Source organism: Ascaphus truei, chromosome 18 (genome assembly GCF_040206685.1).
Source record: "Ascaphus truei isolate aAscTru1 chromosome 18, aAscTru1.hap1, whole genome shotgun sequence".
Classification (NCBI taxonomy): domain Eukaryota; kingdom Metazoa; phylum Chordata; class Amphibia; order Anura; family Ascaphidae; genus Ascaphus; species Ascaphus truei.
In genome coordinates, this window is record NC_134500.1 from 7,262,589 (window position 1) to 7,288,020 (window position 25,432).

The 25,432-nt window shown below is 52.3% G+C and overlaps 2 protein-coding genes across 9 annotated transcripts in view; one reads left to right on the top strand and one right to left on the bottom strand.

Moving 5' to 3' along the window:
- Positions 1–996: 996 nt before the first annotated feature.
- On the bottom strand, positions 997–22,637 carry LINS1 (lines homolog 1). Of its 3 annotated transcripts, XM_075575280.1 has the most exons (9): positions 22,343–22,637; positions 22,092–22,185; positions 21,127–21,323; positions 19,690–19,865; positions 10,485–10,574; positions 9,152–9,296; positions 8,246–8,803; positions 5,010–5,175; positions 997–4,171 (listed from the first exon to the last, which is right to left on the bottom strand). In XM_075575280.1, exons 3-9 carry the CDS (start codon positions 21,257–21,259, stop codon positions 3,337–3,339), a joined length of 2,103 nt encoding a protein of 700 aa, XP_075431395.1. In that variant the 5' UTR covers positions 21,260–21,323; positions 22,092–22,185; positions 22,343–22,637; the 3' UTR covers positions 997–3,336. The 3 variants fall into 3 exon arrangements, with proteins under 3 accessions (XP_075431395.1, XP_075431396.1, XP_075431397.1); XM_075575281.1 differs by lacking the exon at positions 22,092–22,185; XM_075575282.1 differs by lacking the exons at positions 21,127–21,323; positions 22,092–22,185; positions 22,343–22,637 and adding an exon at positions 20,913–21,028.
- Positions 22,638–22,787: 150 nt separating this feature from the next.
- The window catches only part of ASB7 (ankyrin repeat and SOCS box containing 7), a 52,228-nt gene continuing 49,583 nt past the window's right edge, over positions 22,788–25,432 (top strand). For all 6 annotated transcript variants that reach the window (XM_075575288.1, XM_075575285.1, XM_075575286.1 and 3 more), the window contains exon 1: positions 22,788–22,934. The gene's annotated coding sequence lies outside the window, so the exon portion shown is untranslated. The remainder of the gene's footprint in view (positions 22,935–25,432) is intronic.

Genomic DNA, 25,432 nt, shown 5'->3' on the forward strand with positions numbered 1-25,432 from the left:
AAAATGTTTCCTGACAAAGGACGGGCGCTAGGAGGTCCGAAACTCACCCGTAAAACAACGTATCGTTCAGCTGGTTCAGCGCATTATCGATGATGCAATCAGACAGCGGCATTCTCGTCTCCGAGCGCGCGCTCCAGCAGGACATTTTAAACTCAACCTCGATAGTAAGTGTTACAGATCAGATTACATTATAACAGTTTAAGGCGGCGCCTTTAGTGCCTGCGACGGTCGCTGGAAAATGAAAGAAATAGAGATGACTTCACGTGATCGCGACCAATTACTATAAGCGCGCGCGACAGTGGCAATGCATTTGTTTTGTCGCATCGCCGTTGCCGGCATTATAAGCGCAGCTTAACACATTTACGAGCTACGAAGGTAAAACGCCTATTTCCTGCTTAATGAGCACGAACCGCCCGCAGTGCACCTGGTGCTTGTCGACATAATACAGCGAGATCAATTTAGTTATCGGTTGATTGTCTACATCGTGCTTCTTATATCGTGTTAATCTACACAACAGACCTACAACTGTGCCTCTTCCACCTTACAGGGCACGGGTGAAAACACACACAACCCCCTCCCTCGGGTGTATACACAACCCCCTCCCTCGGGTGTATACACAACCCCCTCCCTCGGGTGTATACACAACCCCCTCCCTCGGGTGTATACACAACCCCCTCCCTCGGGTGTATACACAACCCCGTCCCTCGGGTGTATACACAACCCCCTCCCTCAGGTGTATACACAACCCCGTCCCTCGGGTGTATACACAACGCCCTCCCTCGGGTGTATACGCAACCCCCTCCCTCGGGTGTATACGCAACCCCCTCCCTCGGGTGTATACGCAACCCCCTCCCTCGGGTGTATACACAACGCCCTCCCTCGGGTGTATACGCAACCCCCTCCCTCGGGTGTATACGCAACCCACTCCCTCGTGTGTATACACACCCTGCACAGATGCAGTTCAAGCTGTCGTTTTAAAAAACTATTTTATTTTTTCCATTCAATATGAGCATCAATACAATCTGCACACTGACAAGTGATTAGCTCAGCTGCCGATCGATCCGTTCTCCTGGGATTGATCGCTGGAGATTTGACTCGAGGGTTCTGTAAATCACTGTTAGAGCTGCAGAAGATTACCCAAGATGCAAAGTTCTGTGGGGAAGATCATGTAACCAGGCAAGCACTAGATACAATTGGTGCACTGCTAGAAAGAGGGTGGGGCTCAAAAAGGGTTGTGCCAGAGCCTGTCTAAGAAGAGGAAGGGGATGTGACTTTGTAAATGGTTGCTATAGAAACAAAAATGCTAGTTACATTTTTTTATGTATTATAATGTCCTAAAAAAAAAAATGCTACAAGTATTTTCTCACAGAACAGAACTGGTTTATTAAAAACACACACAGTATATTGCTTGGGCTGCAGCTTTAACACAACATATCGCAGCTTTAACACAACATATCACAGCTCAGGGAGCAGAGGTCGGATATACCTGTATATTCCAAGAATTGTGCTTTTCACCAAATTCGCAGAGATCTTAAACACCTTAAAATATGAACGTTTGAACCATTTTGCTGCAATAAGCCCAACGCAGATCGCTACGGCAAAAGCGTTCAAATGGTACACAAAAAAAAGCATTAAAAGGAGCAAGCCCCGCTCACTAAACCTTTTTGTTTTTATACGGGTTTGGAACCGGTTCCCGAGATACTGGTGAAGTTACTGGTAGAACGGCCAACTGGACGTCACAACTGATAACGGTTGCAGCTTTATTTTGGGGCAAGACTTGGCAGCCATTTTCAAATTCAACTCAATGCCATTTATGAGTTTTATTATACTGAGCATCCTTTGATTTCTATAGCCGGTTTAGCGCACCTCCCCAGCAGTGCAAGATCTTTGCAACAGTTTCCTGTTTGTGATGATTTGTTGCCAATATTCCCAGCAGTTTGAGCTGCAAACTGTAACAATAGATGTTACCTTGGCAACATAAGAATACATGGTAGCTGCTGAGTTACACTGACCTGAAGGATTGATTCATACTGAAAGTCAGCCATTTAGTGAACCCTGGCAAGCATGATCTTTGCTGATCAATCACGGGAGAACTAATCGATCGGCAGCTTAGGTAATTAGTTTTCAATAAAAGGTAATCAGAGGCGGCATATATTAAAACAAATAAAACAAACTGTGTTTTAAAGTGCTGAGCGCCTGTGCCCAGCGGATTGCTTGTACATTATTACATGTGAGTGGGGCCAGGCCTGAAGCAGCGGGACGGGGGGCGGCTGAGGAATTCGCAGTATAGAACAGAATTCCGGAGAACACATTCTTTCCTCTCCTCCCACTGCTGCTTATCTGCAGAAAACAGGCGTGCGTGATATCATTTCAAAGACTGGAGAAGCCTCGGTGGTCTTTTGTAATGTGTATTCTAAAACAGGGCTGCGCAAAAGCCCCCTTCCCCAACAGGTCAGGTTTTCAAGATATCCCAGCTTCATCAGAGTCAACCACCTGTGCTGAAGCAGGGAAAACCTGACCTGTTGGGGGGGGGGGAGGGTGGTGGTGTAAGGTTTGAGGACTGAAGTTGAGCACACCTGGTCTAAAATGATTAAGAGATAAGACAGGGAGACAAAATCAGACCGACCCTAAAGCTGTGACTGCAATATTTACATACAAGACCATTTGAGTTTCACACACGATTAGCAAAATGCCTACACGCGTGTCACACGGCCTCACGGGCCCCGCTTCAGTTCGGTGAACTGCACCTTTAAATATATCTAGACATGATGTCATTTTTACATAAGAATATAGACACGAGATCATGTTCAAATCAGAAGGGAGAGGAAGCGGCTTTAATATCCCTGCTCTGAGAATCCCGCAGGTTTATTATTCGGAACTGTTATTCCGGTCTCTTAGGAAAAGATTTTGAGCAAACTTGATAATCAAACTTAAGAGTAAAAGTGCAACAAGGAAGAAGAAAATGCTACTCTGTCACAGACCCCAACACGATATATATCGTGTCACAGATCCCAACACGATATATATTGTATCACAGATCCCAACACGATATATATTGTATCACAGATCCCAACACGATATATATCGTATCACAGATCCCAACACGATATATATCGTATCACAGATCCCAACACGATATATATCGTATCACAGATGCATCATGATATAATGTATCACTGATCCAAACAACGCTTTTCTTTCGCAATGCAAGCCACTCTGGCAGTAAAGGGGTTAAAACATGCAGCAAAAGTTACATGACAAAGGAGATGTTACATGGCTAAGTGCATCCTCCATATTGTAAACCCCAATACCTGGTGGGAATCCTGTCTTGTTAGCTCAGTGCGCGTCTCCGTGCAGCGTCTTCACCCGCGATAGCAGGCGCAGTAATGCCGACGGGTTATACGGGAAAAGATTCCTTCTCTGTAACCTACAAATGGCTTTCTGCAGCTGCTCCAGGCACCTCGCCGACTGCCTCCGCACCCCCGGGAACGAGGCCGCGGCATCAGCCGTCTCTGCACACGCTGGCCTCGTATCGAACCTCGGACACCTCACCTCTTTATCCGTGCCGTCACCGCCCTGTAACTGTGCGGTGACGGGGGTCTCCGGGGGCGGCGCGGGGCGCTCCTCCTCTGCGCCTTCAGAGTCGGAATCTTCAGAGCTGTCGTAAGCGGCGAGGTGCTGAAGGGCACCCAGGGGCGAGGCGCAGTGACAGCTGCTGGAGGGGTGGCAAGGTGCTAAGTGCTTGGCATTCTCCCCTGTCACAGGGCCAGGCGGGTTACAAGCCGGAGATATAGACGCGCGCGGATGTGGCAGGCCCGAAGAGTGGTCTCCAGACACCCGTGTCTCACACCCTACGTGTCCCTGTGGGGCGGACATGCACAGACCGGCAGAGGTAGCTACCCGTTGCGAGGCCGACTTGTCGAACAAGGTGCAGGTGAGGCAGAACCGGGGCCAGTCTTCTCTCAGCAGCTTGAGGTAGCGGACAAAGTATTCCAGGAAGCAGGTCTCGGAAGAGATGAGGAAGTCCAGCAGGACGGAGGCGTCAAACGCCAGATTGCACAGCAGCAACAGGAAGATGCAGTGGGGGTCGCAGCCGTTTTGGTGTGAGGGGCCGCTCCAGATATCCGCCTCATCTCCAGGGCTCCCGGGGGCAGGAGGAGGCGGCCACAGGCTTAAAAACAAAACATGTATATTACTTGGAGCCAGCAAAGTGTAATAACAGGCCACAGAACGCCTATATAGAGACACAGTGGGAGTTCTGAGGGGTTCTGGGAAATCTTGTTAGACTGATTACATTGTATCCAGGCTTCTGAGTGCCTTATTACACTGCCTAGAACTAGCAGATGTGCAACATTACTATGTGGGGAGTAGGAGCATTGCATTGCAATGAAGAACTTATTTCCTTTTTCTATATGCAGTACAAAGAGAATCAGAGGCTTGCATACAGGAGCCAGGATACACGCGCTGGCGTGAGAGCGGCCTCCCAAGTTAGAATAGAAATGCGTTAATAGATCGATAATAGATACAGGGATATACCAAATAAGTATACATGGGAAGGATGTTGATCCAGGGATTAATCTGATTGCTAATTCTTGGAGTCAGGAAGGAATTTATTTTTCCCCTTATGAGATATATCATCTAATGATGACACTGGGGTTTTTTGTTTGCCTTCCTCTGGATCAATAAGGATAGATATAGGATAAAGTATCTGTCGCCTAAATCTAGCATAGGTTGAACTTGATGGACGTTCGTCTTTTTTCAACCTCATCTACTGTGTAACTATGATAAAAAAAAAAAAAGCACAAATCTATCTCCTTACTCTATTAAAAATAAAAGGGTGGACATGAACGGTTTGTGCTGCTACAGAAGATGCGGAAGCCAGGATGAGCAGTGACCCTCAAGCCACTGCAGCCTCATGCGTCCAGTACCACCAATGACATCACAAACCAAAGATGGCGGCCTCCTGGCTGGTTTGAAGGGTGCGGTGTAGCAGCCCAGAGTTCGCCCACCTGTGACACTGGGCGTATATCTTCAGCAAAGACTTGGCCACTTCCAGCATGTCGTCATCCTGCTCTATGAAGATGAGAGACACCCACTCACAAGGATGGTACGGTGCCCGAGAGCCAAGGGGGCGCTTCAGGAAAACCAATAACTGCCCCAGGTAGGTCGTCACATCTGTGGGGGAAACGGATCATGAAAAGCATTCCAGAGAGCGGACAAACAAGAGGTTTCTTATCTGGTCATATACCCCCGTGGGACCAGCAGCTCAGCACTACAACAGCGTCACTTACACATGGAGTGCTTGCATTATTATTAATATGGACGGGACACTCAGAACCAGCTCTGTACTGGAGTGTTTGTATTATTAATAATATGGACGGGACACTCAGAACCAGCTCTGTACTGGAGTGTTTGTATTATTAATAATATGGACGGGACACTCAGAACCAGCTCTGTACAGGAGTGTTTGCATTATTATTAATATGGACGGGACACTCAGAACCAGCTCTGTACTGGAGTGTTTGCATTATTAATATGGACAGGACACTCAGAACCAGCTCTGTACAGGAGTGTTTGCATTATTATTAATATGGACGGGACACTCAGAACCAGCTCTGTACAGGAGTGTTTGTATTATTAATATGGACGGGACACTCAGTACCAGCTCTGTACTGGAGTGTTTGTATTATTAATATGGACGGGACACTCAGAACCAGCTCTGTACAGGAGTGTTTGCATTATTATTAATATGGACGGGACACTCAGAACCAGCTCTGTACAGGAGTGTTTGTATTATTAATATGGACGGGACACTCAGAACCAGCTCTGTACAGGAGTGTTTGCATTATTAATATGGACAGGACACTCAGAACCAGCTCTGTACAGGAGTGTTTGCATTATTAATATGGACAGGACACTCAGAACCAGCTCTGTACAGGAGTGTTTGCATTATTAATATGGACAGGACACTCAGAACCAGCTCTGTACAGAAGTGTTTGTCTAACTTTTGGCTGAGACGCTCTAACATTCCTGTCTTCTGTGCTAAAGGTGCAGTGTCTCCAACCAAGGAAAAAAATACAAAGCATTCAGAAAACATATGAAAAGGGGCTTTCAGGTGCCAGAGATGTCTTATGGAAAAGCACCGTGTATTAAATATGGGCCTTAACCCATTAGATGAATGCATAATATGTCCAATTCCCTGTATTTTAAAGTTGTCTACGTGTTTCTGCTGCAAAGTGCGGAGCACGCAATACAAAAAGGAGTAACAATTCAGAATATTTCTGCGAGAAGCAGCAGCCGATTTAAAAGCCCGACAAAAATGTGAGGCTGACACCTTCATCAAGGGAACAAAAACCAGAAGAGCCCAAAATGGTTTGTTAAAAAGGTCGCACAAAAATAAAAAATAAGGTGAATATTAAAATGTGCAGCGTGGATGGAACAGGGGGGTTCTGGTCCGATGGACGGCAAACACCACCTCCTGGTGGCGATCCGGCAGCACTGCACCGAAACGGTGACAGCTGCCAAGAGCTCAGCGGTCAATGTGTTTGTGGGGGTGAGAGCGTGCACTCAGATTGCCCTTTTACCACTGAAGGTGTTAGGGAGGTTAGCAGAGGGTTTCTGGGGCCTTGAAAAGAAATAAAAAAAATCACACAAACCTAAGGCTACGCATATAGTGCCAGCGACGCGACGGTCGCTGGAAAATCAAATAGAGAGGACTTCCAGCGATCGTGACCAATCCGTTGCGTCAATGCATTTGTTTTGCCGCGACGTCACATCGCTGTCACCGGCACTATAAGCGCAGCCTTAGGATTAATATATATATTTTTAAAACAGTAATGTTTCCATCGTTTCTACAAATCGTTACGCAAAAACAAAACGTTATTCTTCCCAGAAATCAAAATAAGTCATTAAAACAGTAGCACCCCCCCCCCTCAAAACCCCCCAGAAATAAACTCATCATTCATGTCGCGCGAATCTATTTCTGATCATTTTCTCAGAATCCTCCTTTTCTTGACGCGTTTGTTTTTACCGGTTTATGATTTCCCCGGCATCGGCGCGGCTTCGAAAACGCTGATCGCGCTTTTTTTTTATTCCATATTAAATATAGAGATTTCTTCGCTCTCTTTCCAAAGTAGTTTTTATTTTTATTTTTTCATATGAGGTTCCGTTCAGGAGACAGAAGAAGTGTTTGAAATATCACGTGTCTGGGAAGTTAAAATTGGGATTTCCCAAGAGCCCCTGGGGTTTCCCCGGTCACTGCAGAAGCTAGAGCTGCAGGAAGTCATCATTTCACACTATACATGTGGGACACGCTCAGGGGGCCCGGTAAGAACACTATAGGAGTTCCATTCCCAGGCTGCTGCGACACTGCGGATTTCAGCGGTCAGTCTAACCTCTAAGAGACGCAACATGTTCCGCAGGAATAGAGAACGCCAGAATGTAGAACAGCGGCAAAGAGAGTTTACCTGATAAAGTAAAAGGCGTCTCTCCCAGCGAGGGCAGATTACTACGTTAGGGCGGCTGGATTTTCCTACCAAATCAGATCACCCTAATAAATTGTTTACATGGGACCGACCCTTGTACTGCCCCTGCCCACTCACCGCCCCAGCGAACTCACTGCCCCCACCCAATCACCACTCCGTGTACTGCCCACTCACTGCCCCTTGTACTGTCCACTCACCGCCCCAGCGAACTCACTGCCCCCACCCAATCACCACTCCGTGTACTGCCCACTCACTGCCCACTCACCGCCCCAGCGAACTCACTGCCCCTAGCACTGCCCCCACCCAATCACCACTCCGTGTACTGCCCACTCACCGCCCCAGCTAACTCACTGCCCCTGGTACTGCCCCCACCCAATCACCACTCTGTGTACTGCCCACTCACTGCCCACTCCCCGCCCCGTGTACTGCCCACTCCCCGCCCCGTGTACTGCCCACTCCCCGCCCCGTGTACTGCCCTCACCCACTCACCACTCCGTGTACTGCCCACTCACTGCCCACTTCCCGCCCCGTGTACTGCCCTCACCCACTCCCCACTCCGTGTACTGCCCACTCCCCGCCCCTTGTACTGCCCACTCACTGCCCACTCCCCGCCCCTTGTACTGCCCACTCACTGCCCACTCCCCGCCCCTTGTACTGCCCACTCACTGCCCACTCCCCGCCCCTTGTACTGCCCACTCACTGCCCACTCCCCGCCCCTTGTACTGCCCACTCACCGATTATACACAGTGGTATGGAGTTACCTGTTGCTTTGCTCGGGGTCGCGGCGAGCACCCGGGTTTCCAGAGCTCTGAGCAGCGAGAGACTCGCGGCTCCCAGAATCACCTGGTCCGCGCCGGACTCGGACGTGTCGTTGGCGCCCCCGAAGCCGCAGATTTTGTCACTTACAGGCACTTGTAGCAGCCACCCCTGATCCACAGCGCTCAGTAGTGACCCGGCCAGTGCGGCCATGTCCTGCTCCAGCAGGGGGTCCCACAGCGGTGATCGCGGCGCCGGCGGCGAGCGCAGGAAATCCTCCCCGCATTTACGCAGAAGACATTTCTTTAGCAGCTGTATGAACTGCTTCTTCACGAAGTAATGAACGTGAGAAGAGACCAGCGCCAAGGGAAGAGTCAGGGAGACCCCACGCTGGCAGCCACGCAGCTTCATCCGTAGGGCGGCCAGGACCTCCCACAGATCCAGGAGACACGAGACGTGGCTGCTGGACTCTGGATCGGGGCTGGGCGTCGCAGAGAGATGGACAGAACCGCACAATCCTTCAAACACAGGATCCAAAGGTCCGAGGAGCTTCAGCAGCGTGTCTGAAACACATACAGGTGCCCGTCACCATCGGAGACTGGACACGACGTGGATCCCTCACGTGGTTCCAACTCCAGTGTCCGCTCACTGAATATTCACCACAAATTAGAGTTTGGAAACTCTAAGGATAAAGGCTTAGTAAAATGCAGTGTACAGCGCTGTACGTACAGTGTACACCAGGGGTGCCAACTCCAGGATATCCCTGCTTCAGCACAGGTGACTCAATCAGTGGCTCAGTCAAAGACTGATTGAGCCACCTGTGCTGAAGCAGGGATATCCTGAATACCTGACCTGTTGGTACCAACCCTAGGTTGAGAGAGGAATAAGAGGGGGAAAGAAAAGTCTCTTACCCGCTCGTTGGGCGTCCTCATCCCTCAGGATCCCTTTACACACCGCGATCAGAGACGTGACACATGGGATCAGGGCGCCACCGCCCCCCGGGGATTCACGTAACGTCTTCCGGCAAAACTCGAGCCACGGAATATTCACTTCATTCTAGGGAATGAGAAACCCGGCAGGTCAGGTCGCAGCCTCCAACGCAGGAAACGCACACGCTACATACACAGTGTCCCCTTCATTCTGATGGGCTGCAGTGAAGGCGTGTGCGTGTGCGTGTGACGAGGACTGGGAGTGTGTGTGTGTGTGTGTGTGTGTGTGTGTGAGACGAGGACTGGGAGTGTGTGTGTGTGAGACGGGGACTGGGAGTGTGTGTGTGTGACGAGGACTGGGAGTGTGTGTGTGTGTGTGTGTGCGCGTGTGAGACGAGGACTGGGAGTGTGTGCGCGTGTGAGACGAGGACTGGGAGTGTGTGTGTGTGACGAGGACTGGGAGTGTGTGTGTGTGTGACGAGGACTGGGAGTGTGTGTGTGTGTGTGTGCGCGTGTGAGACGAGGACTGGGAGTGTGTGCGCGTGTGAGACGAGGACTGGGAGTGTGTGTGTGTGACGAGGACTGGGAGTGTGTGTGTGTGTGTGTGTGTGAGAGACGAGGACTGGGAGTGTGTGTGACAGGGACTGCGAGTGTTTGTGTGTGTGTGTAAGGGACTGGGAGTGTGTGTGAGACGAGGATTGGGAGTGAATGTGTGTGTGTGTGTGTGACGAGGACTTGGAGAGTGTGTGTGTGTGTGTGGAGGACTTGGAGAGTGTGTGTGTGTGTGTGTGTGTGTGTGTGTGTGTGTGTGTGTGTAGGACTGGGAGTGTGTGTGTGAGACCCATTAAGGTTGAAACATGTCTGTGAGTGGTTTCTCTGGCTTTGCATCTGATTCCCATGCTGTGCTTTAAAGCTGTTAACAGCGAGCATTGGCTTATATGGGCTCCATGTAACAATGGTTTTTCAGACAAAAGGTGACACGGTGTGTGCTCATTTGCATGTCATTTCCCAGAATCCCTTGCTGCAGTGGTAACACTGTATGCTGGGTGATAATGGTGAGAGGCAGGGGTGCAGACCTGTCTGAGACACACACACACACACACACACACACACACACACACACACAGTGGTACTAATCATGCCATGGGGTCATTAGTCCGTGTCACAGGAGCAGCAGGATGTCACACTGAACGTCTGCAGCAGGCGCATCACCTCCTAATATCGCCTCTCCGAGATGTTACTTTGTCAGTTTGCTGCAGCCCTGAGAAGCCGACGGGTCACCTCCCCGATGTCACAGGACCTCGGCCGCACTCACCTCACACCGTAGCTGAAATAGCACCAAACAGGACAGGCACTTAGCGGCGACGTGGGACAGCACCTTGTCAGGAGCGCGACAGAGCAAAATCTACACCGCAAGTCAAGATACAATGTTACAAGAAGGAACACTCCGCTGTGACCTGCATCAGTGCCCGCGGCTTACACCAGGGGTGAGGGGGGGGGGAGGGGCACTCCGGTCCTCACCAACAGGTCCGGCTTTCAGGATATCCCTGCTTCAGCACAGGTGGCTCAATCAGAGGCTGTCTTTCACTGAGCCACCTGTGCTGAAGCAGGGCTATCCTGAAAACCTGACCTGTTGGTGGCCCTTGAGGACTGGAGTGGCCCCCCTGGGCTACAGGGACTCTCCGTATTACCTGGAGGTGCAGAAATCTAAATATAAAACACAAACATCACTGCTAAACTTCGGCTGTATTTATCTGCTTTAAAATCAGTGAATCGCTTCAAACAGGCGGAGTGGCCAAAATAACGAGATTACAATGCCTTTTATTCTAACGCGAGTGTGGAAAAGGACGTGTGTTTGGGAGTGCTTGCTCAGGCACAATCGTAACTTCTTATACAACAATGTATACCAGTGTATTGAAGAAAAAACACAAGTGAACATATGGGGTCTCCATCACACCGAGGGTCTCAGTACTCACTAGCACATATATAGCATCCATCACACCGAGGGTCTCAGTACTCACTAGCACATATATAGCCTCCAGCGATCACACCGAGGGTCTCAGTACTCACTAGCACATATATAGCATCCATCACACCGAGGGTCTCAGTACTCACTAGCACATATATAGCATCCATCACACCGAGGGTCTCAGTACTCACTAGCACATATATAGCATCCAGCGATCACCGAGGGTCTCAGTACTCACTAGCACATATATAGCATCCAGCGATCACCGAGGGTCTCAGTACTCACTAGCACATATATAGCATCCAGCGATCACCGAGGGTCTCAGTACTCACTAGCACATATATAGCCTCCAGCGATCACCGAGGGTCTCAGTACTCACTAGCACATATATAGCATCCAGCGATCACACCGAGGGTCTCAGTACTCACTAGCACATATATAGCCTCCAGCGATCACACCGAGGGTCTCAGTACTCACTAGCACATATATAGCCTCCAGCGATCACCGAGGGTCTCAGTACTCACTAGCACATATATAGCCTCCAGCGATCACACCGAGGGTCTCAGTACTCACTAGCACATATTTAGCCTCCAGCGATCACACCGAGGGTCTCAGTACTCACTAGCACATATATAGCCTCCAGTGATCACCGAGGGTCTCATTACTCACTAGCACATATATAGCCTCCAGCGATCACCGAGGGTCTCAGTACTCACTAGCACATATATAGCCTCCAGCGATCACACCGAGGGTCTCAGTACTCACTAGCACATATATAGCCTCCAGCGATCACACCGAGGGTCTCAGTACTCACTAGCACATATATAGCCTCCAGCGATCACACCGAGGGTCTCAGTACTGACTAGCACATATATAGCCTCCAGCGATCACCGAGGGTCTCAGTACTCACTAGCACATATATAGCCTCTAGTGATCACACCGAGGGTCTCAGTACTCACTAGCACATATATAGCCTCCAGCGATCACACCGAGGGTCTCAGTACTGACTAGCACATATATAGCCTCCAGCGATCACCGAGGGTCTCAGTACTCACTAGCACATATATAGCCTCTAGTGATCACACCGAGGGTCTCAGTACTCACTAGCACATATATAGCCTCCAGCGATCACACCGAGGGTCTCAGTACTCACTAGCACATATATAGCCTCTAGTGATCACACCGAGGGTCTCAGTACTCACTAGCACATATATAGCCTCCAGCGATCACCGAGGGTCTCAGTACTCACTAGCACATATATAGCATCCAGCGATCACCGAGGGTCTCAGTACTCACTAGCACATATATAGCATCCAGCGATCACACCGAGGGTCTCAGTACTCACTAGCACATATATAGCATCCAGCGATCACACTGAGGGTCTCAGTACTCACTAGCACATATATAGCATCCAGCGATCACCGAGGGTCTCAGTACTCACTAGCACATATATAGCCTCCAGCGATCACCGAGGGTCTCAGTACTCACTAGCACATATATAGCATCCAGCGATCACCGAGGGTCTCAGTACTCACTAGCACATATATAGCCTCCAGCGATCACCGAGGGTCTCAGTACTGACTAGCACATATATAGCATCCAGCGATCACACCGAGGGTCTCAGTACTCACTAGCACATATATAGCCTCCAGCGATCACACCGAGGGTCTCAGTACTCACTAGCACATATATAGCCTCCAGCGATCACACCGAGGGTCTCAGTACTCACTAGCACATATATAGCCTCCAGCGATCACACCGAGGGTCTCAGTACTCACTAGCACATATATAGCCTCCAGCGATCACCGAGGGTCTCAGTACTCACTAGCACATATATAGCCTCCAGCGATCACCGAGGGTCTCAGTACTCACTAGCACATATATAGCCTCCAGCGATCACCGAGGGTCTCAGTACTCACTAGCACATATATAGCCTCCAGCTATCACCGAGGGTCTCAGTACTCACTAGCACATATATAGCCTCCAGCGATCCCCGAGGGTCTCAGTACTCACTAGCACATATATAGCATCCAGCGATCACATCGAGGGTCTCAGTACTCACTAGCACATATATAGCCTCCAGCGATCACACCGAGGGTCTCAGTACTCACTAGCACATATATAGCATCCAGCGATCACACTGAGGGTCTCAGTACTCACTAGCACATATATAGCATCCAGCGATCACCGAGGGTCTCAGTACTCACTAGCACATATATAGCCTCCAGCGATCACCGAGGGTCTCAGTACTCACTAGCACATATAGCCTCCAGCGATCACCGAGGGTCTCAGTACTCACTAGCACATATATAGCATCCAGCGATCACCGAGGGTCTCAGTACTCACTAGCACATATATAGCCTCCAGCGATCACACCGAGGGTCTCAGTACTCACTAGCACATATATAGCCTCCAGCGATCACACCGAGGGTCTCAGTACTCACTAGCACATATATAGCCTCCAGCGATCACACCGAGGGTCTCAGTACTCACTAGCACATATATAGCCTCCAGCTATCACCGAGGGTCTCAGTACTCACTAGCACATATATAGCCTCCAGCGATCACCGAGGGTCTCAGTACTCACTAGCACATATATAGCCTCCTGTGATCACACCGAGGGTCTCAGTACTCACTAGCACATATAGCCTCCAGCGATCACACCGAGGGTCTCAGTACTCACTAGCACATATATAGCCTCCAGCGATCACCGAGGGTCTCAGTACTCACTAGCACATATATAGCCTCCAGCGATCACACCGAGGGTCTCAGTACTCACTAGCACATATAGCCTCCAGCGATCACCGAGGGTCTCAGTACTCACTAGCACATATATAGCCTCCAGCTATCACCGAGGGTCTCAGTACTCACTAGCACATATATAGCCTCCAGCGATCACACCGAGGGTCTCAGTACTCACTAGCACATATATAGCATCCAGCGATCACCGAGGGTCTCAGTACTCACGAGCACATATATAGCATCCAGCGATCACACCGAGGGTCTCAGTACTCACTAGCACATATATAGCCTCCAGAGATCACCGAGGGTCTCAGAACTCACTAGCACATATATAGCCTCCAGCGATCACACCGAGGGTCTCAGTACTGACTAGCACATATATAGCCTCCAGTGATCACCGAGGGTCTCAGTACTCACTAGCACATATATAGCATCCAGCGATCACCGAGGGTCTCAGTCAGTACTCACTAGCACATATATAGCCTCCAGCGATCACCGAGGGTCTCAGTACTCACTAGCACATATATAGCATCCAGCGATCACCGAGGGTCTCAGTACTCACTAGCACATATATAGCCTCCAGCGATCACCGAGGGTCTCAGTACTGACTAGCACATATATAGCCTCCAGTGATCACCGAGGGTCTCAGTACTCACTAGCACATATATAGCATCCAGCGATCACCGAGGGTCTCAGTCAGTACTCACTAGCACATATATAGCCTCCAGCGATCACCGAGGGTCTCAGTACTCACTAGCACATATATAGCATCCAGCGATCACCGAGGGTCTCAGTCAGTACTCACTAGCACATATATAGCATCCAGCGATCACCGAGGGTCTCAGTCAGTACTCACTAGCACATATATAGCCTCCAGCGATCACCGAGGGTCTCAGTACTCACTAGCACATATATAGCATCCAGCGATCACCGAGGGTCTCAGTACTCACTAGCATATATATATCATCCAGCGATCACCGAGGGTCTCAGTACTCACTAGCACATATATAGCCTCCAGCGATCACACCGAGGGTCTCAGTACTCACTAGCACATATATAGCCTCTAGTGATCACACCGAGGGTCTCAGTACTCACTAGCACATATATAGCCTCCAGCGATCACCGAGGGTCTCAGTACTCACTAGCACATATATAGCCTCCAGCGATCACCGAGGGTCTCAGTACTCACTAGCACATATATAGCATCCAGCGATCACCGAGGGTCTCAGTACTCACTAGCACATATATAGCCTCCAGCGATCACCGAGGGTCTCAGTACTCACTAGCACATATATAGCCTCCAGCGATCACACCGAGGGTCTCAGTACTCACTAGCACATATATAGCCTCCAGCGATCACACCGAGGGTCTCAGTACTCACTAGCACATATATAGCCTCCAGCGATCACACCGAGGGTCTCAGTACTCACTAGCACATATATAGCCTCCAGCGATCACCGAGGGTCTCAGTACTCACTAGCACATATATAGCCTCCAGCGATCACCGAGGGTCTCAGTACTCACTAGCACATATATAGCCTCCAGCGATCACACCGAGGGTCTCAGTACTCACTAGCACATATATAGCCTCCAGCGATCACCGAGGGTCTCAGTACTCACTAGCACATATATAGCCTCCAGCGATCACACCGAGGGTCTCAGTACTCACTAGCACATATATAGCCTCCAGCGATCACCGAGGGTCTCAGTACTCACTAGCACATATATAGCCTCCAGCGATCACCGAGGGTCTCAGTACTCACTAGCACATATATAGCATCCAGCGATCACCGAGGGTCTCAGTACTCACTAGCACATATATAGCATCCAGCGATCACACCGAGGGTCTCAGTACTCACTAGCACATATATAGCCTCCAGAGATCACACCGAGGGTCTCAGTACTCACTAGCACATATATAGCCTCCAGTGATCACACCGAGGGTCTCAGTACTCACTAGCACATATATAGCCTCTAGTGATCACACCGAGGGTCTCAGTACTCACTAGCACATATATAGCCTCCAGCGATCACACCGAGGGTCTCAGTACTCACTAGCACATATATAGCATCCAGCGATCACCGAGGGTCTCAGTACTCACTAGCACATATATAGCATCCAGCGATCACCGAGGGTCTCAGTACTCACTAGCACATATATAGCCTCCAGCGATCACCGAGGGTCTCAGTACTCACTAGCACATATATAGCATCCAGCGATCACACCGAGGGTCTCAGTACTCACTAGCACATATATAGCCTCCAGCGATCACACCGAGGGTCTCAGTACTCATTAGCAAAGATATATAGCCTCCAGCGATCACCGAGGGTCTCAGTACTGACTAGCACATATATAGCCTCCAGCGATCACACCGAGGGTTTCAGTACTCACTAGCACATATATAGCATCCAGCGATCACCGAGGGTCTCAGTACTCACTAGCACATATATAGCATCCAGCGATCACACCGAGGGTCTCAGTACTCACTAGCACATATATAGCATCCAGCGATCACCGAGGGTCTCAGTACTCACTAGCATATATATAGCATCCAGCGATCACCGAGGGTCTCAGTACTCACTAGCACATATATAGCCTCTAGTGATCACACCGAGGGTCTCAGTACTCACTAGCACATATATAGCATCCAGCGATCACCGAGGGTCTCAGTACTCACTAGCACATATATAGCATCCAGCGATCACCGAGGGTCTCAGTACTCACTAGCACATATATAGCCTCCAGCGATCACACTGAGGTTCTCAGTACTCACTAGCACATATATAGCATCCAGCGATCACACCGAGGGTCTCAGTACTCACTAGCACATATATAGCCTCCAGCGATCACCGAGGGTCTCAGTACTGACTAGCACATATATAGCCTCCAGCGATCACCGAGGGTCTCAGTACTCACTAGCACATATATAGCATCCAGCGATCACCGAGGGTCTCAGTACTCACTAGCACATATATAGCCTCCAGCGATCACCGAGGGTCTCAGTACTCACTAGCACATATATAGCATCCAGCGATCACCGAGGGTCTCAGTACTCACTAGCACATATATAGCATCCAGCGATCACACCGAGGGTCTCAGTACTCACTAGCACATATATAGCCTCCAGCGATCACACCAAGGGTCTCAGTACTCACTAGCACATATATAGCATCCAGCGATCACACCGAGGATCTCAGTACTCACTAGCACATATATAGCCTCCAGCGATCACACCGAGGGTCTCAGTACTCACTAGCACATATAGCCTCCAGCGATCACCGAGGGTCTCAATACTCACTAGCACATATATAGCCTCCAGCGATCACCGAGGGTCTCAGTACTCACTAGCACATATATAGCATCCAGCGATCACACCGAGGGTCTCAGTACTCACTAGCACATATATAGCCTCCAGCGATCACCGAGGTTCTCAGTACTCACTAGCACATATATAGCCTCCAGCGATCACCGAGGGTCTCAGTACTCACTAGCACATATATAGCATCCAGCGATCACCGAGGGTCTCAGTACTCACTAGCACATATATAGCCTCCAGCGATCACCGAGGGTCTCAGTATTCACTAGCACATATATAGCATCCAGCGATCACCGAGGGTCTCAGTACTCACTAGCACATATATAGCATCCAGCGATCACACCGAGGGTCTCAGTACTCACTAGCACATATATAGCCTCCAGCGATCACACCGAGGGTCTCAGTACTCACTAGCACATATATAGCCTCCAGCGATCACACCGAGGGTCTCAGTACTCACTAGCACATATATAGCCTCCAGCGATCACACCGAGGGTCTCAGTACTCACTAGCACATATATAGCCTCCAGCGATCACACCGAGGGTCTCAGTACTCACTAGCACATATATAGCATCCAGCGATCACCGAGGGTCTCAGTACTCACTAGCACATATATAGCCTCCAGCAATCCCACCGAGGGTCTCAGTACTCACTAGCATATATATAGCCTCCAGCGATCACCGAGGGTCTCAGTACTCACTAGCACATATATAGCATCCAGCGATCACACCGAGGGTCTCAGTACTCACTAGCACATATATAGCATCCAGCGATCACACCGAGGGTCTCAGTACTGACTAGCACATATATAGCCTCCAGCGATCACACCAAGGGTCTCAGTACTGACTAGCACATATATAGCCTCCAGCGATCACACCAAGGGTCTCAGTACTCACTAGCACATATAGCCTCCAGCGATCACCGAGGGTCTCAGTACTCACGAGCACATATATAGCATCCAGCGATCACCGAGGGTCTCAGTACTCACTAGCACATATACAGCCTCCAGCGATCACCGAGGGTCTCAGTACTCACTAGCACATATATAGCATCCAGCGATCACCGAGGGTCTCAGTACTCACTAGCATATATATAGCCTCCAGCGATCACCGAGGGTCTCAGTACTCACTAGCACATATATAGCATCCAGCGATCACACCGAGGGTCTCAGTACTGACTAGCACATATATAGCCTCCAGCGATCACACCGAGGGTCTCAGTACTGACTAGCACATATATAGCCTCCAGCGATCACACCGAGGGTCTCAGTACTGACTAGCACATATATAGCATCCAGCGATCACACCGAGGGTCTCAGTACTCACTAGCACATATATAGCCTCCAGCGATCACCGAGGGTCTCAGTACTCACTAGCACATATATAGCCTCCAGCGATCACCGAGGGTCTCAGTACTCACTAGCACATATATAGCATCCAGCGATCACACCGAGGGTCTCAGTACTCACTAGCACATATATAGCCTCCAGCGATCACCGAGGGTCTCAGTACTCACTAGCACATATATAGCCTCCAGCGATCACCGAGGGTCTCAGTACTCACTAGCACATATATAGCCTCCAGCGATCACACCAAGGGTCTCAGTACTCACTAGCACATATATAGCATCCAGCGATCACACCGAGGATCTCAGTACTCACTAGCACATATATAGCCTCCAGTGATCACACCGAGGGTCTCAGTACTCACTAGCACATATAGCCTCCAGCGATCACCGAGGGTCTCAATACTCACTAGCACATATATAGCCTCCAGCGATCACCGAGGGTCTCAGTACTCACTAGCACATATATAGCCTCCAGCGATCACCGAGGTTCTCAGTACTCACTAGCACATATATAGCATCCAGCGATCACACCGAGGGTCTCAGTACTCACTAGCACATATATAGCCTCCAGCGATCACCGAGGGTCTCAGTACTCACTAGCACATATATAGCCTCCAGCGATCACCGAGGGTCTCAGTACTCACTAGCACATATATAGCCTCCAGCGATCACCGAGGGTCTCAGTACTCACTAGCACATATATAGCCTCCAGAGATCACATCGAGGGTCTCTCCATAATAGATAGCACATTCACAAAAGTATATCTGTAAGCCGGGCACTCAAAAAATAGTACTTTATTATAACAAGCTTAAAAAATAAATAGTGCCAACGTTTCGGTCCATAACCGGACCTTCATCAGAGCTGTAGGTTTTTAATCTTCTAATAAAGTGCTATTTTGTGAGTCCCCGGCTTTTAGATTTATTTCTGTACGAAATGTAGTTTTGAGGATTGCATTTCAGCTTGGCCCGTCATCCGAGAGCAACTAAAATGACTTCAGCATCCTGATAATTATACAGAAGGATACAGATAGCGCATTGTTTTGGGAGTCTGAGCCCATTCGCCACGTGTAGACGGGGAGAATACCCGCATGGATTACCCCTTTCCCTGTACGATCACAGTTCTGTGTAACTACATCAGCTCTTACTATTGTAACTTCCACACCCGCCTGCTGCAGAAGTCGCGCGACCTGAGTATACTGACATCTCGCGCTGGGCTCCGTCCTCGGGCTCTCTGCCTTGGCGATCAGCATCTGGATGAGCGACAGCTGGAGCACGGTCACCTCCCGCGGGGACCATGTGGAGGACACATTCTCCACAGCACCTGAAAGGCAGATGTGGCAGCCATGTGCTCCTCAGTACAGCAATCAGCAGCAAGGTACACTGAAGGCGCATTAACACCTACGCAGCCAGAGAAGCCAGGCAGTGCAAATGGGAACAGAGAGTAAACGCCTCGCTTCGCGCAGCTGCATCTCCAGTTATAGTTCCTATCCTTAGGCCACGGCCCCAGGCACTGCGTGCGCGCGTCAAAGCGCCATGACATCCCACGGCTGGTTCACCCTCATTGCCTGAACCGCCACCATGGCCATCGCGCCCAAAATCTTGTCTTTTGGCAAAGGTGGTCGCGCATCGCGCTTTCTGCAGGCAGTGACTGCGGCCGTCCCCAGAGAAGGCCGTCTCTTGTTTGCGCCGCGCACACCGTCGCGCGCGATCACTAGGCACGAAGCTTGAGGAAGCAAAGAAGGGTGAGGGGCCGTGCTGGTCCTTTCTTCCATGTAGTAACAAAGGAGGGAGAGGGAGGAGGGGGTATGCTTCCTTTTATTGGACCAACAAGACTCCTTGATAAAGCCCCAGTGGGATGCGAAACGCGTAGGAGTGCCTCTGGGGTCTCCTTTTTAGCCATGTCTAGACTATAAGACATTTTTATACCCAATTTTGGTGATCCTAATTCCAATGGCTACGCGGTGCTTCTACCTTCTTTGCTGTAGCTGGACCAACAAGTAGTTGATCTGTTACTAGCTTCGGAAACCTCTCAGGGTCGGGGTTACCCGATGAAGGACCCCGAGAGGTGGGAAAGCTTGTAACAGATCGACTACTTGTTGGTCCAATAAAAAAGGTATCACACCCGCTCCTCCCTCCGCCTCCTGTGTTACTATACTTAGCGAGTTCAGGCAAAGCCAATAGAATCTCTATACAAAGGTTGTGTGTCACTCTACAAAACTAAAGGATAAAACATCTTCCCCGAGTTATCCAAGAAGGAGGTCCAATAGGATTATTTTTGCTCTGGTTTTGCAGGGGTGGGACTTTGATGCATAACCCCCCCTTTGTAATTTAGGGTTCATTTGTATGGCCAGATCTATGATTTCCTTACTGTAGTTGTGGTCTGCAAAAGAGGAGAAGATCAGAAGGCCAAAAGCGACGCGCGTTAGGGGCTCATCTTCAGACCCACACCCAAATGTATTTAGGATTTATACAAATGTCACACAAACCCAGCTGAAACAAAAAAGGTATGCACGAGTTGGTGGCTGAAACGTGGCAAGACACTGGCCACGCTCCCCCCTTAAGGCGGTGTATTAGTAGATTACCTTGGCTAGCTAATGCCGCGTCTGGAATGTGAGGGGTTAAGAGCGAGGCACATTTCTGGGCATCCGGGTGTAAGGCCACAGCTTGCAGCAATTTCCTGTGCAACTGCCGCAAGGCTGGGAAGGTGTCTTCCATCTCCTACGAGTAACAGCAGGGCCTTTTCTTGAGCAGTTCAGCGTCATCTGCCGGCACCTTCATCCTGCAAGGGAGAAAGAACACTTTACATGGAATAATATTCAGTATCTGGTTCAAAAAAAAGGGGAAAGAAAACAGGTGACTGGGTCTAGCACAGGGGTAGCAAACTCCAGCCCTCAAAAGTTACCAACAGGTCAGGTTTCCAGGATATCCCTGTTCAGCACAGGTGGCTGGGATATCCTGAAAACCTGGCCTGTTGAGGACTGGAGTTGGCCACCAGGACAGCCGACACAGTCTCTGCGTGTGCCAGAGACGAATGTAAAATGACACAAACATTAGTGACGAGTGGCTTTGTGTTAAAAACACTGCATTTTAAACCCCGGTGTCTGCTCCTTGTGACCTTGGTCAAGCAGCTTTATCCCCCTGATCATCAGCCACTAGATTGTAAACCCTTCTGCGCAGGAACTCTAAATGCAGCGCTCGCTATTATTAACATTATTGAAACATTAAGTTCCCTGGAAGCCTCTCCCATACTGGCCTCATAGATTCATCGTCACCGTATAAGTCCCTGTTATTCTGTGTAACCCTCCCTTCGCGTGCTCCCGGGTAACCCAGCCAATGCCGGTCACAAGCCCGGATGAAAAATGGTTAGTGTTGGTTCCTGTGGTGACCGAACTGGATAATTAGCCAAGAACCCAAATGGCAGGGCAACAATTATGAAGCGCGGAAACACTAGAGGACGTATTGAACATCCTGCCGCTGGCCCCTATAAAAACGCATCGCTCCCTACCTTGTAGAAGATGAAGCGATGTCGTTTACAGAGAATACCTACCTCCCGGGTAGCAACAGGGGGTAAGATCCCATTATGCTCTCCTCCACCTGCCTGATTTCGCATTCAGATGACCCTTAGGCCGACGCCACGGTCACTAGAAAAAATCAAATTGAATTGGACTTCCAGCGATCGCGACGAAGCCGTCCCTACTATAAGCGCACGCGACTGATTCAATGCATTTGTTTTGACGCAACATGACTCGCTGTCACTATAAGCGCAGCCGTATAATAATAATATCAGCGGTGGCTTACTTGTGTCAATGCACATCCCATGCTGTCAGCCATCTGTAACCCCAGACAAAGCCAGGGGCGGTAAGTTTAGGCCTCAAACCCGTTCCCAGACACTGCTGCCCGTGTGAGACCCTCACAGACCCTATTGAACTCCCAGCAAACCCTCTATAACAGGAGCAAATGTGATCTACGGAAACCTGGAGGGTTCATACCCCCCCAAGGCATGGTGGGAAATGTAGTTTTTCCCCGCATACGCCTCTACAGCTCTGAAGACTCCGCCCACCGCAGATCGGGATGGTTGCCTGGTAACCGCCTGGGTGTACAAGGAGAAGGTAAAAGCTGGATGGGCGGGCTCAGAAACGGCCAAGCCAGCCAATCAGAGGGAAGCCTTGGGTCACACGCGTCGCGCGCTCACAGCACGGGGCCGCGATACGCGGACGCGCGGGTTTTTTTTTTTTAATGTTATTTTACGGCAGCCTGGGCTCGGTTTACGGCGGCGGGCGCTGATTGGTTATACGGGGGTCTGTCTGCTTCCCAGTAACGCGGAGGGTTATGGGGCTGGCCCGGGAAGTACGACCCGGTGTGAGGCGCTGGGCAGCGGGGAGCCCCGGGGGTGAGTCTGTCACTGACTGGGAGAGGGGACAGGCCCACAGAGAGGGGGGGGGACAGGGCCACAGAGAGGGGGGTGGACAGGGCCACAGAGAGGGGGGGACAGGGCCACAGAGAGGGGGGGGACAGGGCCACAGAGAGGGGGGGACAGGGCCACAGAGAGGGGGGGGACAGGGCCACAGAGAGGGGGGGGACAGGGCCACAGAGAGGGGGGGGACAGGGCCACAGAGAGGGGGGGGGACAGGGCCACAGAGAGGGGGGGGGGGACAGGGCCACAGAGAGGGGGGGACAGGGCCACAGAGGGGGGGGACAGGGCCACAGAGAGGGGGGACAGGGCCACAGAGAGGCGGGGGGGGGGCAGGGCCACAGAGAGGGGGGGGCAGGGCCACAGAGAGGGGGGGCAGGCCACAGAGAGGGGGGGGGCAGGGCCACAGAGAGGGGGGGGGCAGGGCCACAGAGAGGGGGGGGGCAGGGCCACAGAGAGGGGGGGCAGGGCCACAGAGAGGGGGGGACAGGGCCACAGGGCACAGGGCCACAGATGAGGGGGGGACAGGGCCACAGATGAGGGGGGGACAGGGCCACAGAGAGGGGGGGGGACAGGGCCACAGAGAGGGGAGGGGACAGGGCCACAGAGAGGGGAGGGGACAGGGCCACAGAGAGGGGAGGGGACAGGGCCACAGAGAGGGGAGGGGACAGGGCCACAGAGAGGGGGGGGGACAGGGCCACAGAGAGGGGGGGGGACAGGGCCACAGAGAGGGGGGGCAGGGCCACAGAGAGGGGGGGCAGGCCACAGAGAGGGGGGGCAGGGCCACAGAGAGGACGGGGACAGGGCCACAGAGAGGGGGGGGGACAGGGCCACAGAGAGGGGGGGGCAGGGCCACAGAGAGGACAGGGCCACAGATGAGGGGGGGGGACAGGGCCACAGATGAGGGGGGGGACAGGGCCACAGAGAGGGGGGGGACAGGGCCACAGAGAGGGGACAGGGCCACAGATGAGGGGGGGGACAGGGCCACAGGGAGGAGGGACAGGGCCACAGGGAGGGGGGAGTGGACAGGGCCACAGGGAGGGGGGGGCAGGGCCACAGAGACGTGGGGGACAGGGCCACAGAGACGTGGGGGACAGGGCCACAGAGACGTGGGGGACAGGGCCACAGAGACGTGGGGGACAGGGCCACAGAGACGTGGGGGACAGGGCCACAGGAGGGGGGGCAGGCCACAGAGAGGGGGGCAGGGCCACAGAGAGGGGGGGCAGGGCACAGAGAGGGGGGGACAGGGCCACAGAGAGGGGGGGGGACAGGGCCACAGAGAGGGGGGGGACAGGGCCACAGAGAGGGGGGGGACAGGGCCACAGAGAGGGGGGGGGGACAGGGCCACAGAGAGGGGGGGGACAGGGCCACAGAGAGGGGGGGGGGACAGGGCCACAGAGAGGGGGGGGGGGACAGGGCCACAGAGAGGGGGGGGGGGACAGGGCCACAGAGAGGGGGGGGGGGACAGGGCCACAGAGAGGGGGGGGGGACAGGGCCACAGAGAGGGGGGGGGACAGGGCCACAGAGAGGGGGGGGGGACAGGGCCACAGAGAGGGGGGGACAGGGCCACAGAGAGGGGGGGGGGACAGGGCCACAGAGAGGGGGGGGGGACAGGGCCACAGAGAGGGGGGGGGACAGGGCCACAGAGAGGGGGGGGGGGACAGGGCCACAGAGAGGGGGGGGGGACAGGGCCACAGAGAGGGGGGACAGGGCCACAGAGAGGGGGGGACGGCCACAGAGAGGCGGGGGGGGGCAGGGCCACAGAGAGGGGGGGGCAGGGCCACAGAGAGGGGGGGCAAGGCCACAGAGAGGGGGGGGCAGGGCCACAGAGAGGGGGGGACAGGGCCACAGAGACGGGGGGACAGGGGCACAGGGCCACAGATGAGGGGGGGACAGGGCCACAGATGAGGGGGGGACAGGGCCACAGAGAGGGGGGGCAGGGCCACAGAGAGGGGGGGACAGGGCCACAGAGAGGGGGGGACAGGGCCACAGAGAGGGGGGGGACAGGGCCACAGAGAGGGGGGGGGACAGGGCCACAGAGAGGGGGGGGACAGGGCCACAGAGAGGGGGGGACAGGGCCACAGAGAGGGGGGGACAGGGCCACAGAGAGGGGGGGGACAGGGCCACAGAGAGGGGGGGGACAGGCCCACAGAGAGGGGGGGGGGACAGGGCCACAGAGAGGGGGGGGGGGACAGGGCCACAGAGAGGGGGGGACATGGCCACAGAGAGGCGGGGGGGGCAGGGCCACAGAGAGGCGGGGGGGGCAGGGCCACAGAGAGGCGGGGGGGCAGGGCCACAGAGAGGGGGGGGCAGGGCCACAGAGAGGGGGGGGCAGGGCCACAGAGAGGGGGGGGGCAGGGCCACAGAGAGGGGGGGGCAGGGCCACAGAGAGGGGGGGACAGGGCCACAGAGACGGGGGGACAGGGCCACAGGGCCACAGATGAGGGGGGGGACAGGGCCACAGATGAGGGGGGACA

Coding starts and splice junctions, on each gene's coding strand:
- LINS1 (XM_075575281.1), bottom strand. CDS start 21,259: ATGGAAGACACCTTCCCAGCCTTGCGGCAGTTGCACAGGAAATTGCTG. Junction 19,866..21,126: donor CGCGGCATTAGCTAGCCAAG/GTAATCTACTAA, acceptor TCTGCCTTTCAG/GTGCTGTGGAGAATGTGTCC. Junction 8,804..9,151: donor TGAGGACGCCCAACGAGCGG/GTAAGAGACTTT, acceptor TATGTGTTTCAG/ACACGCTGCTGAAGCTCCTC.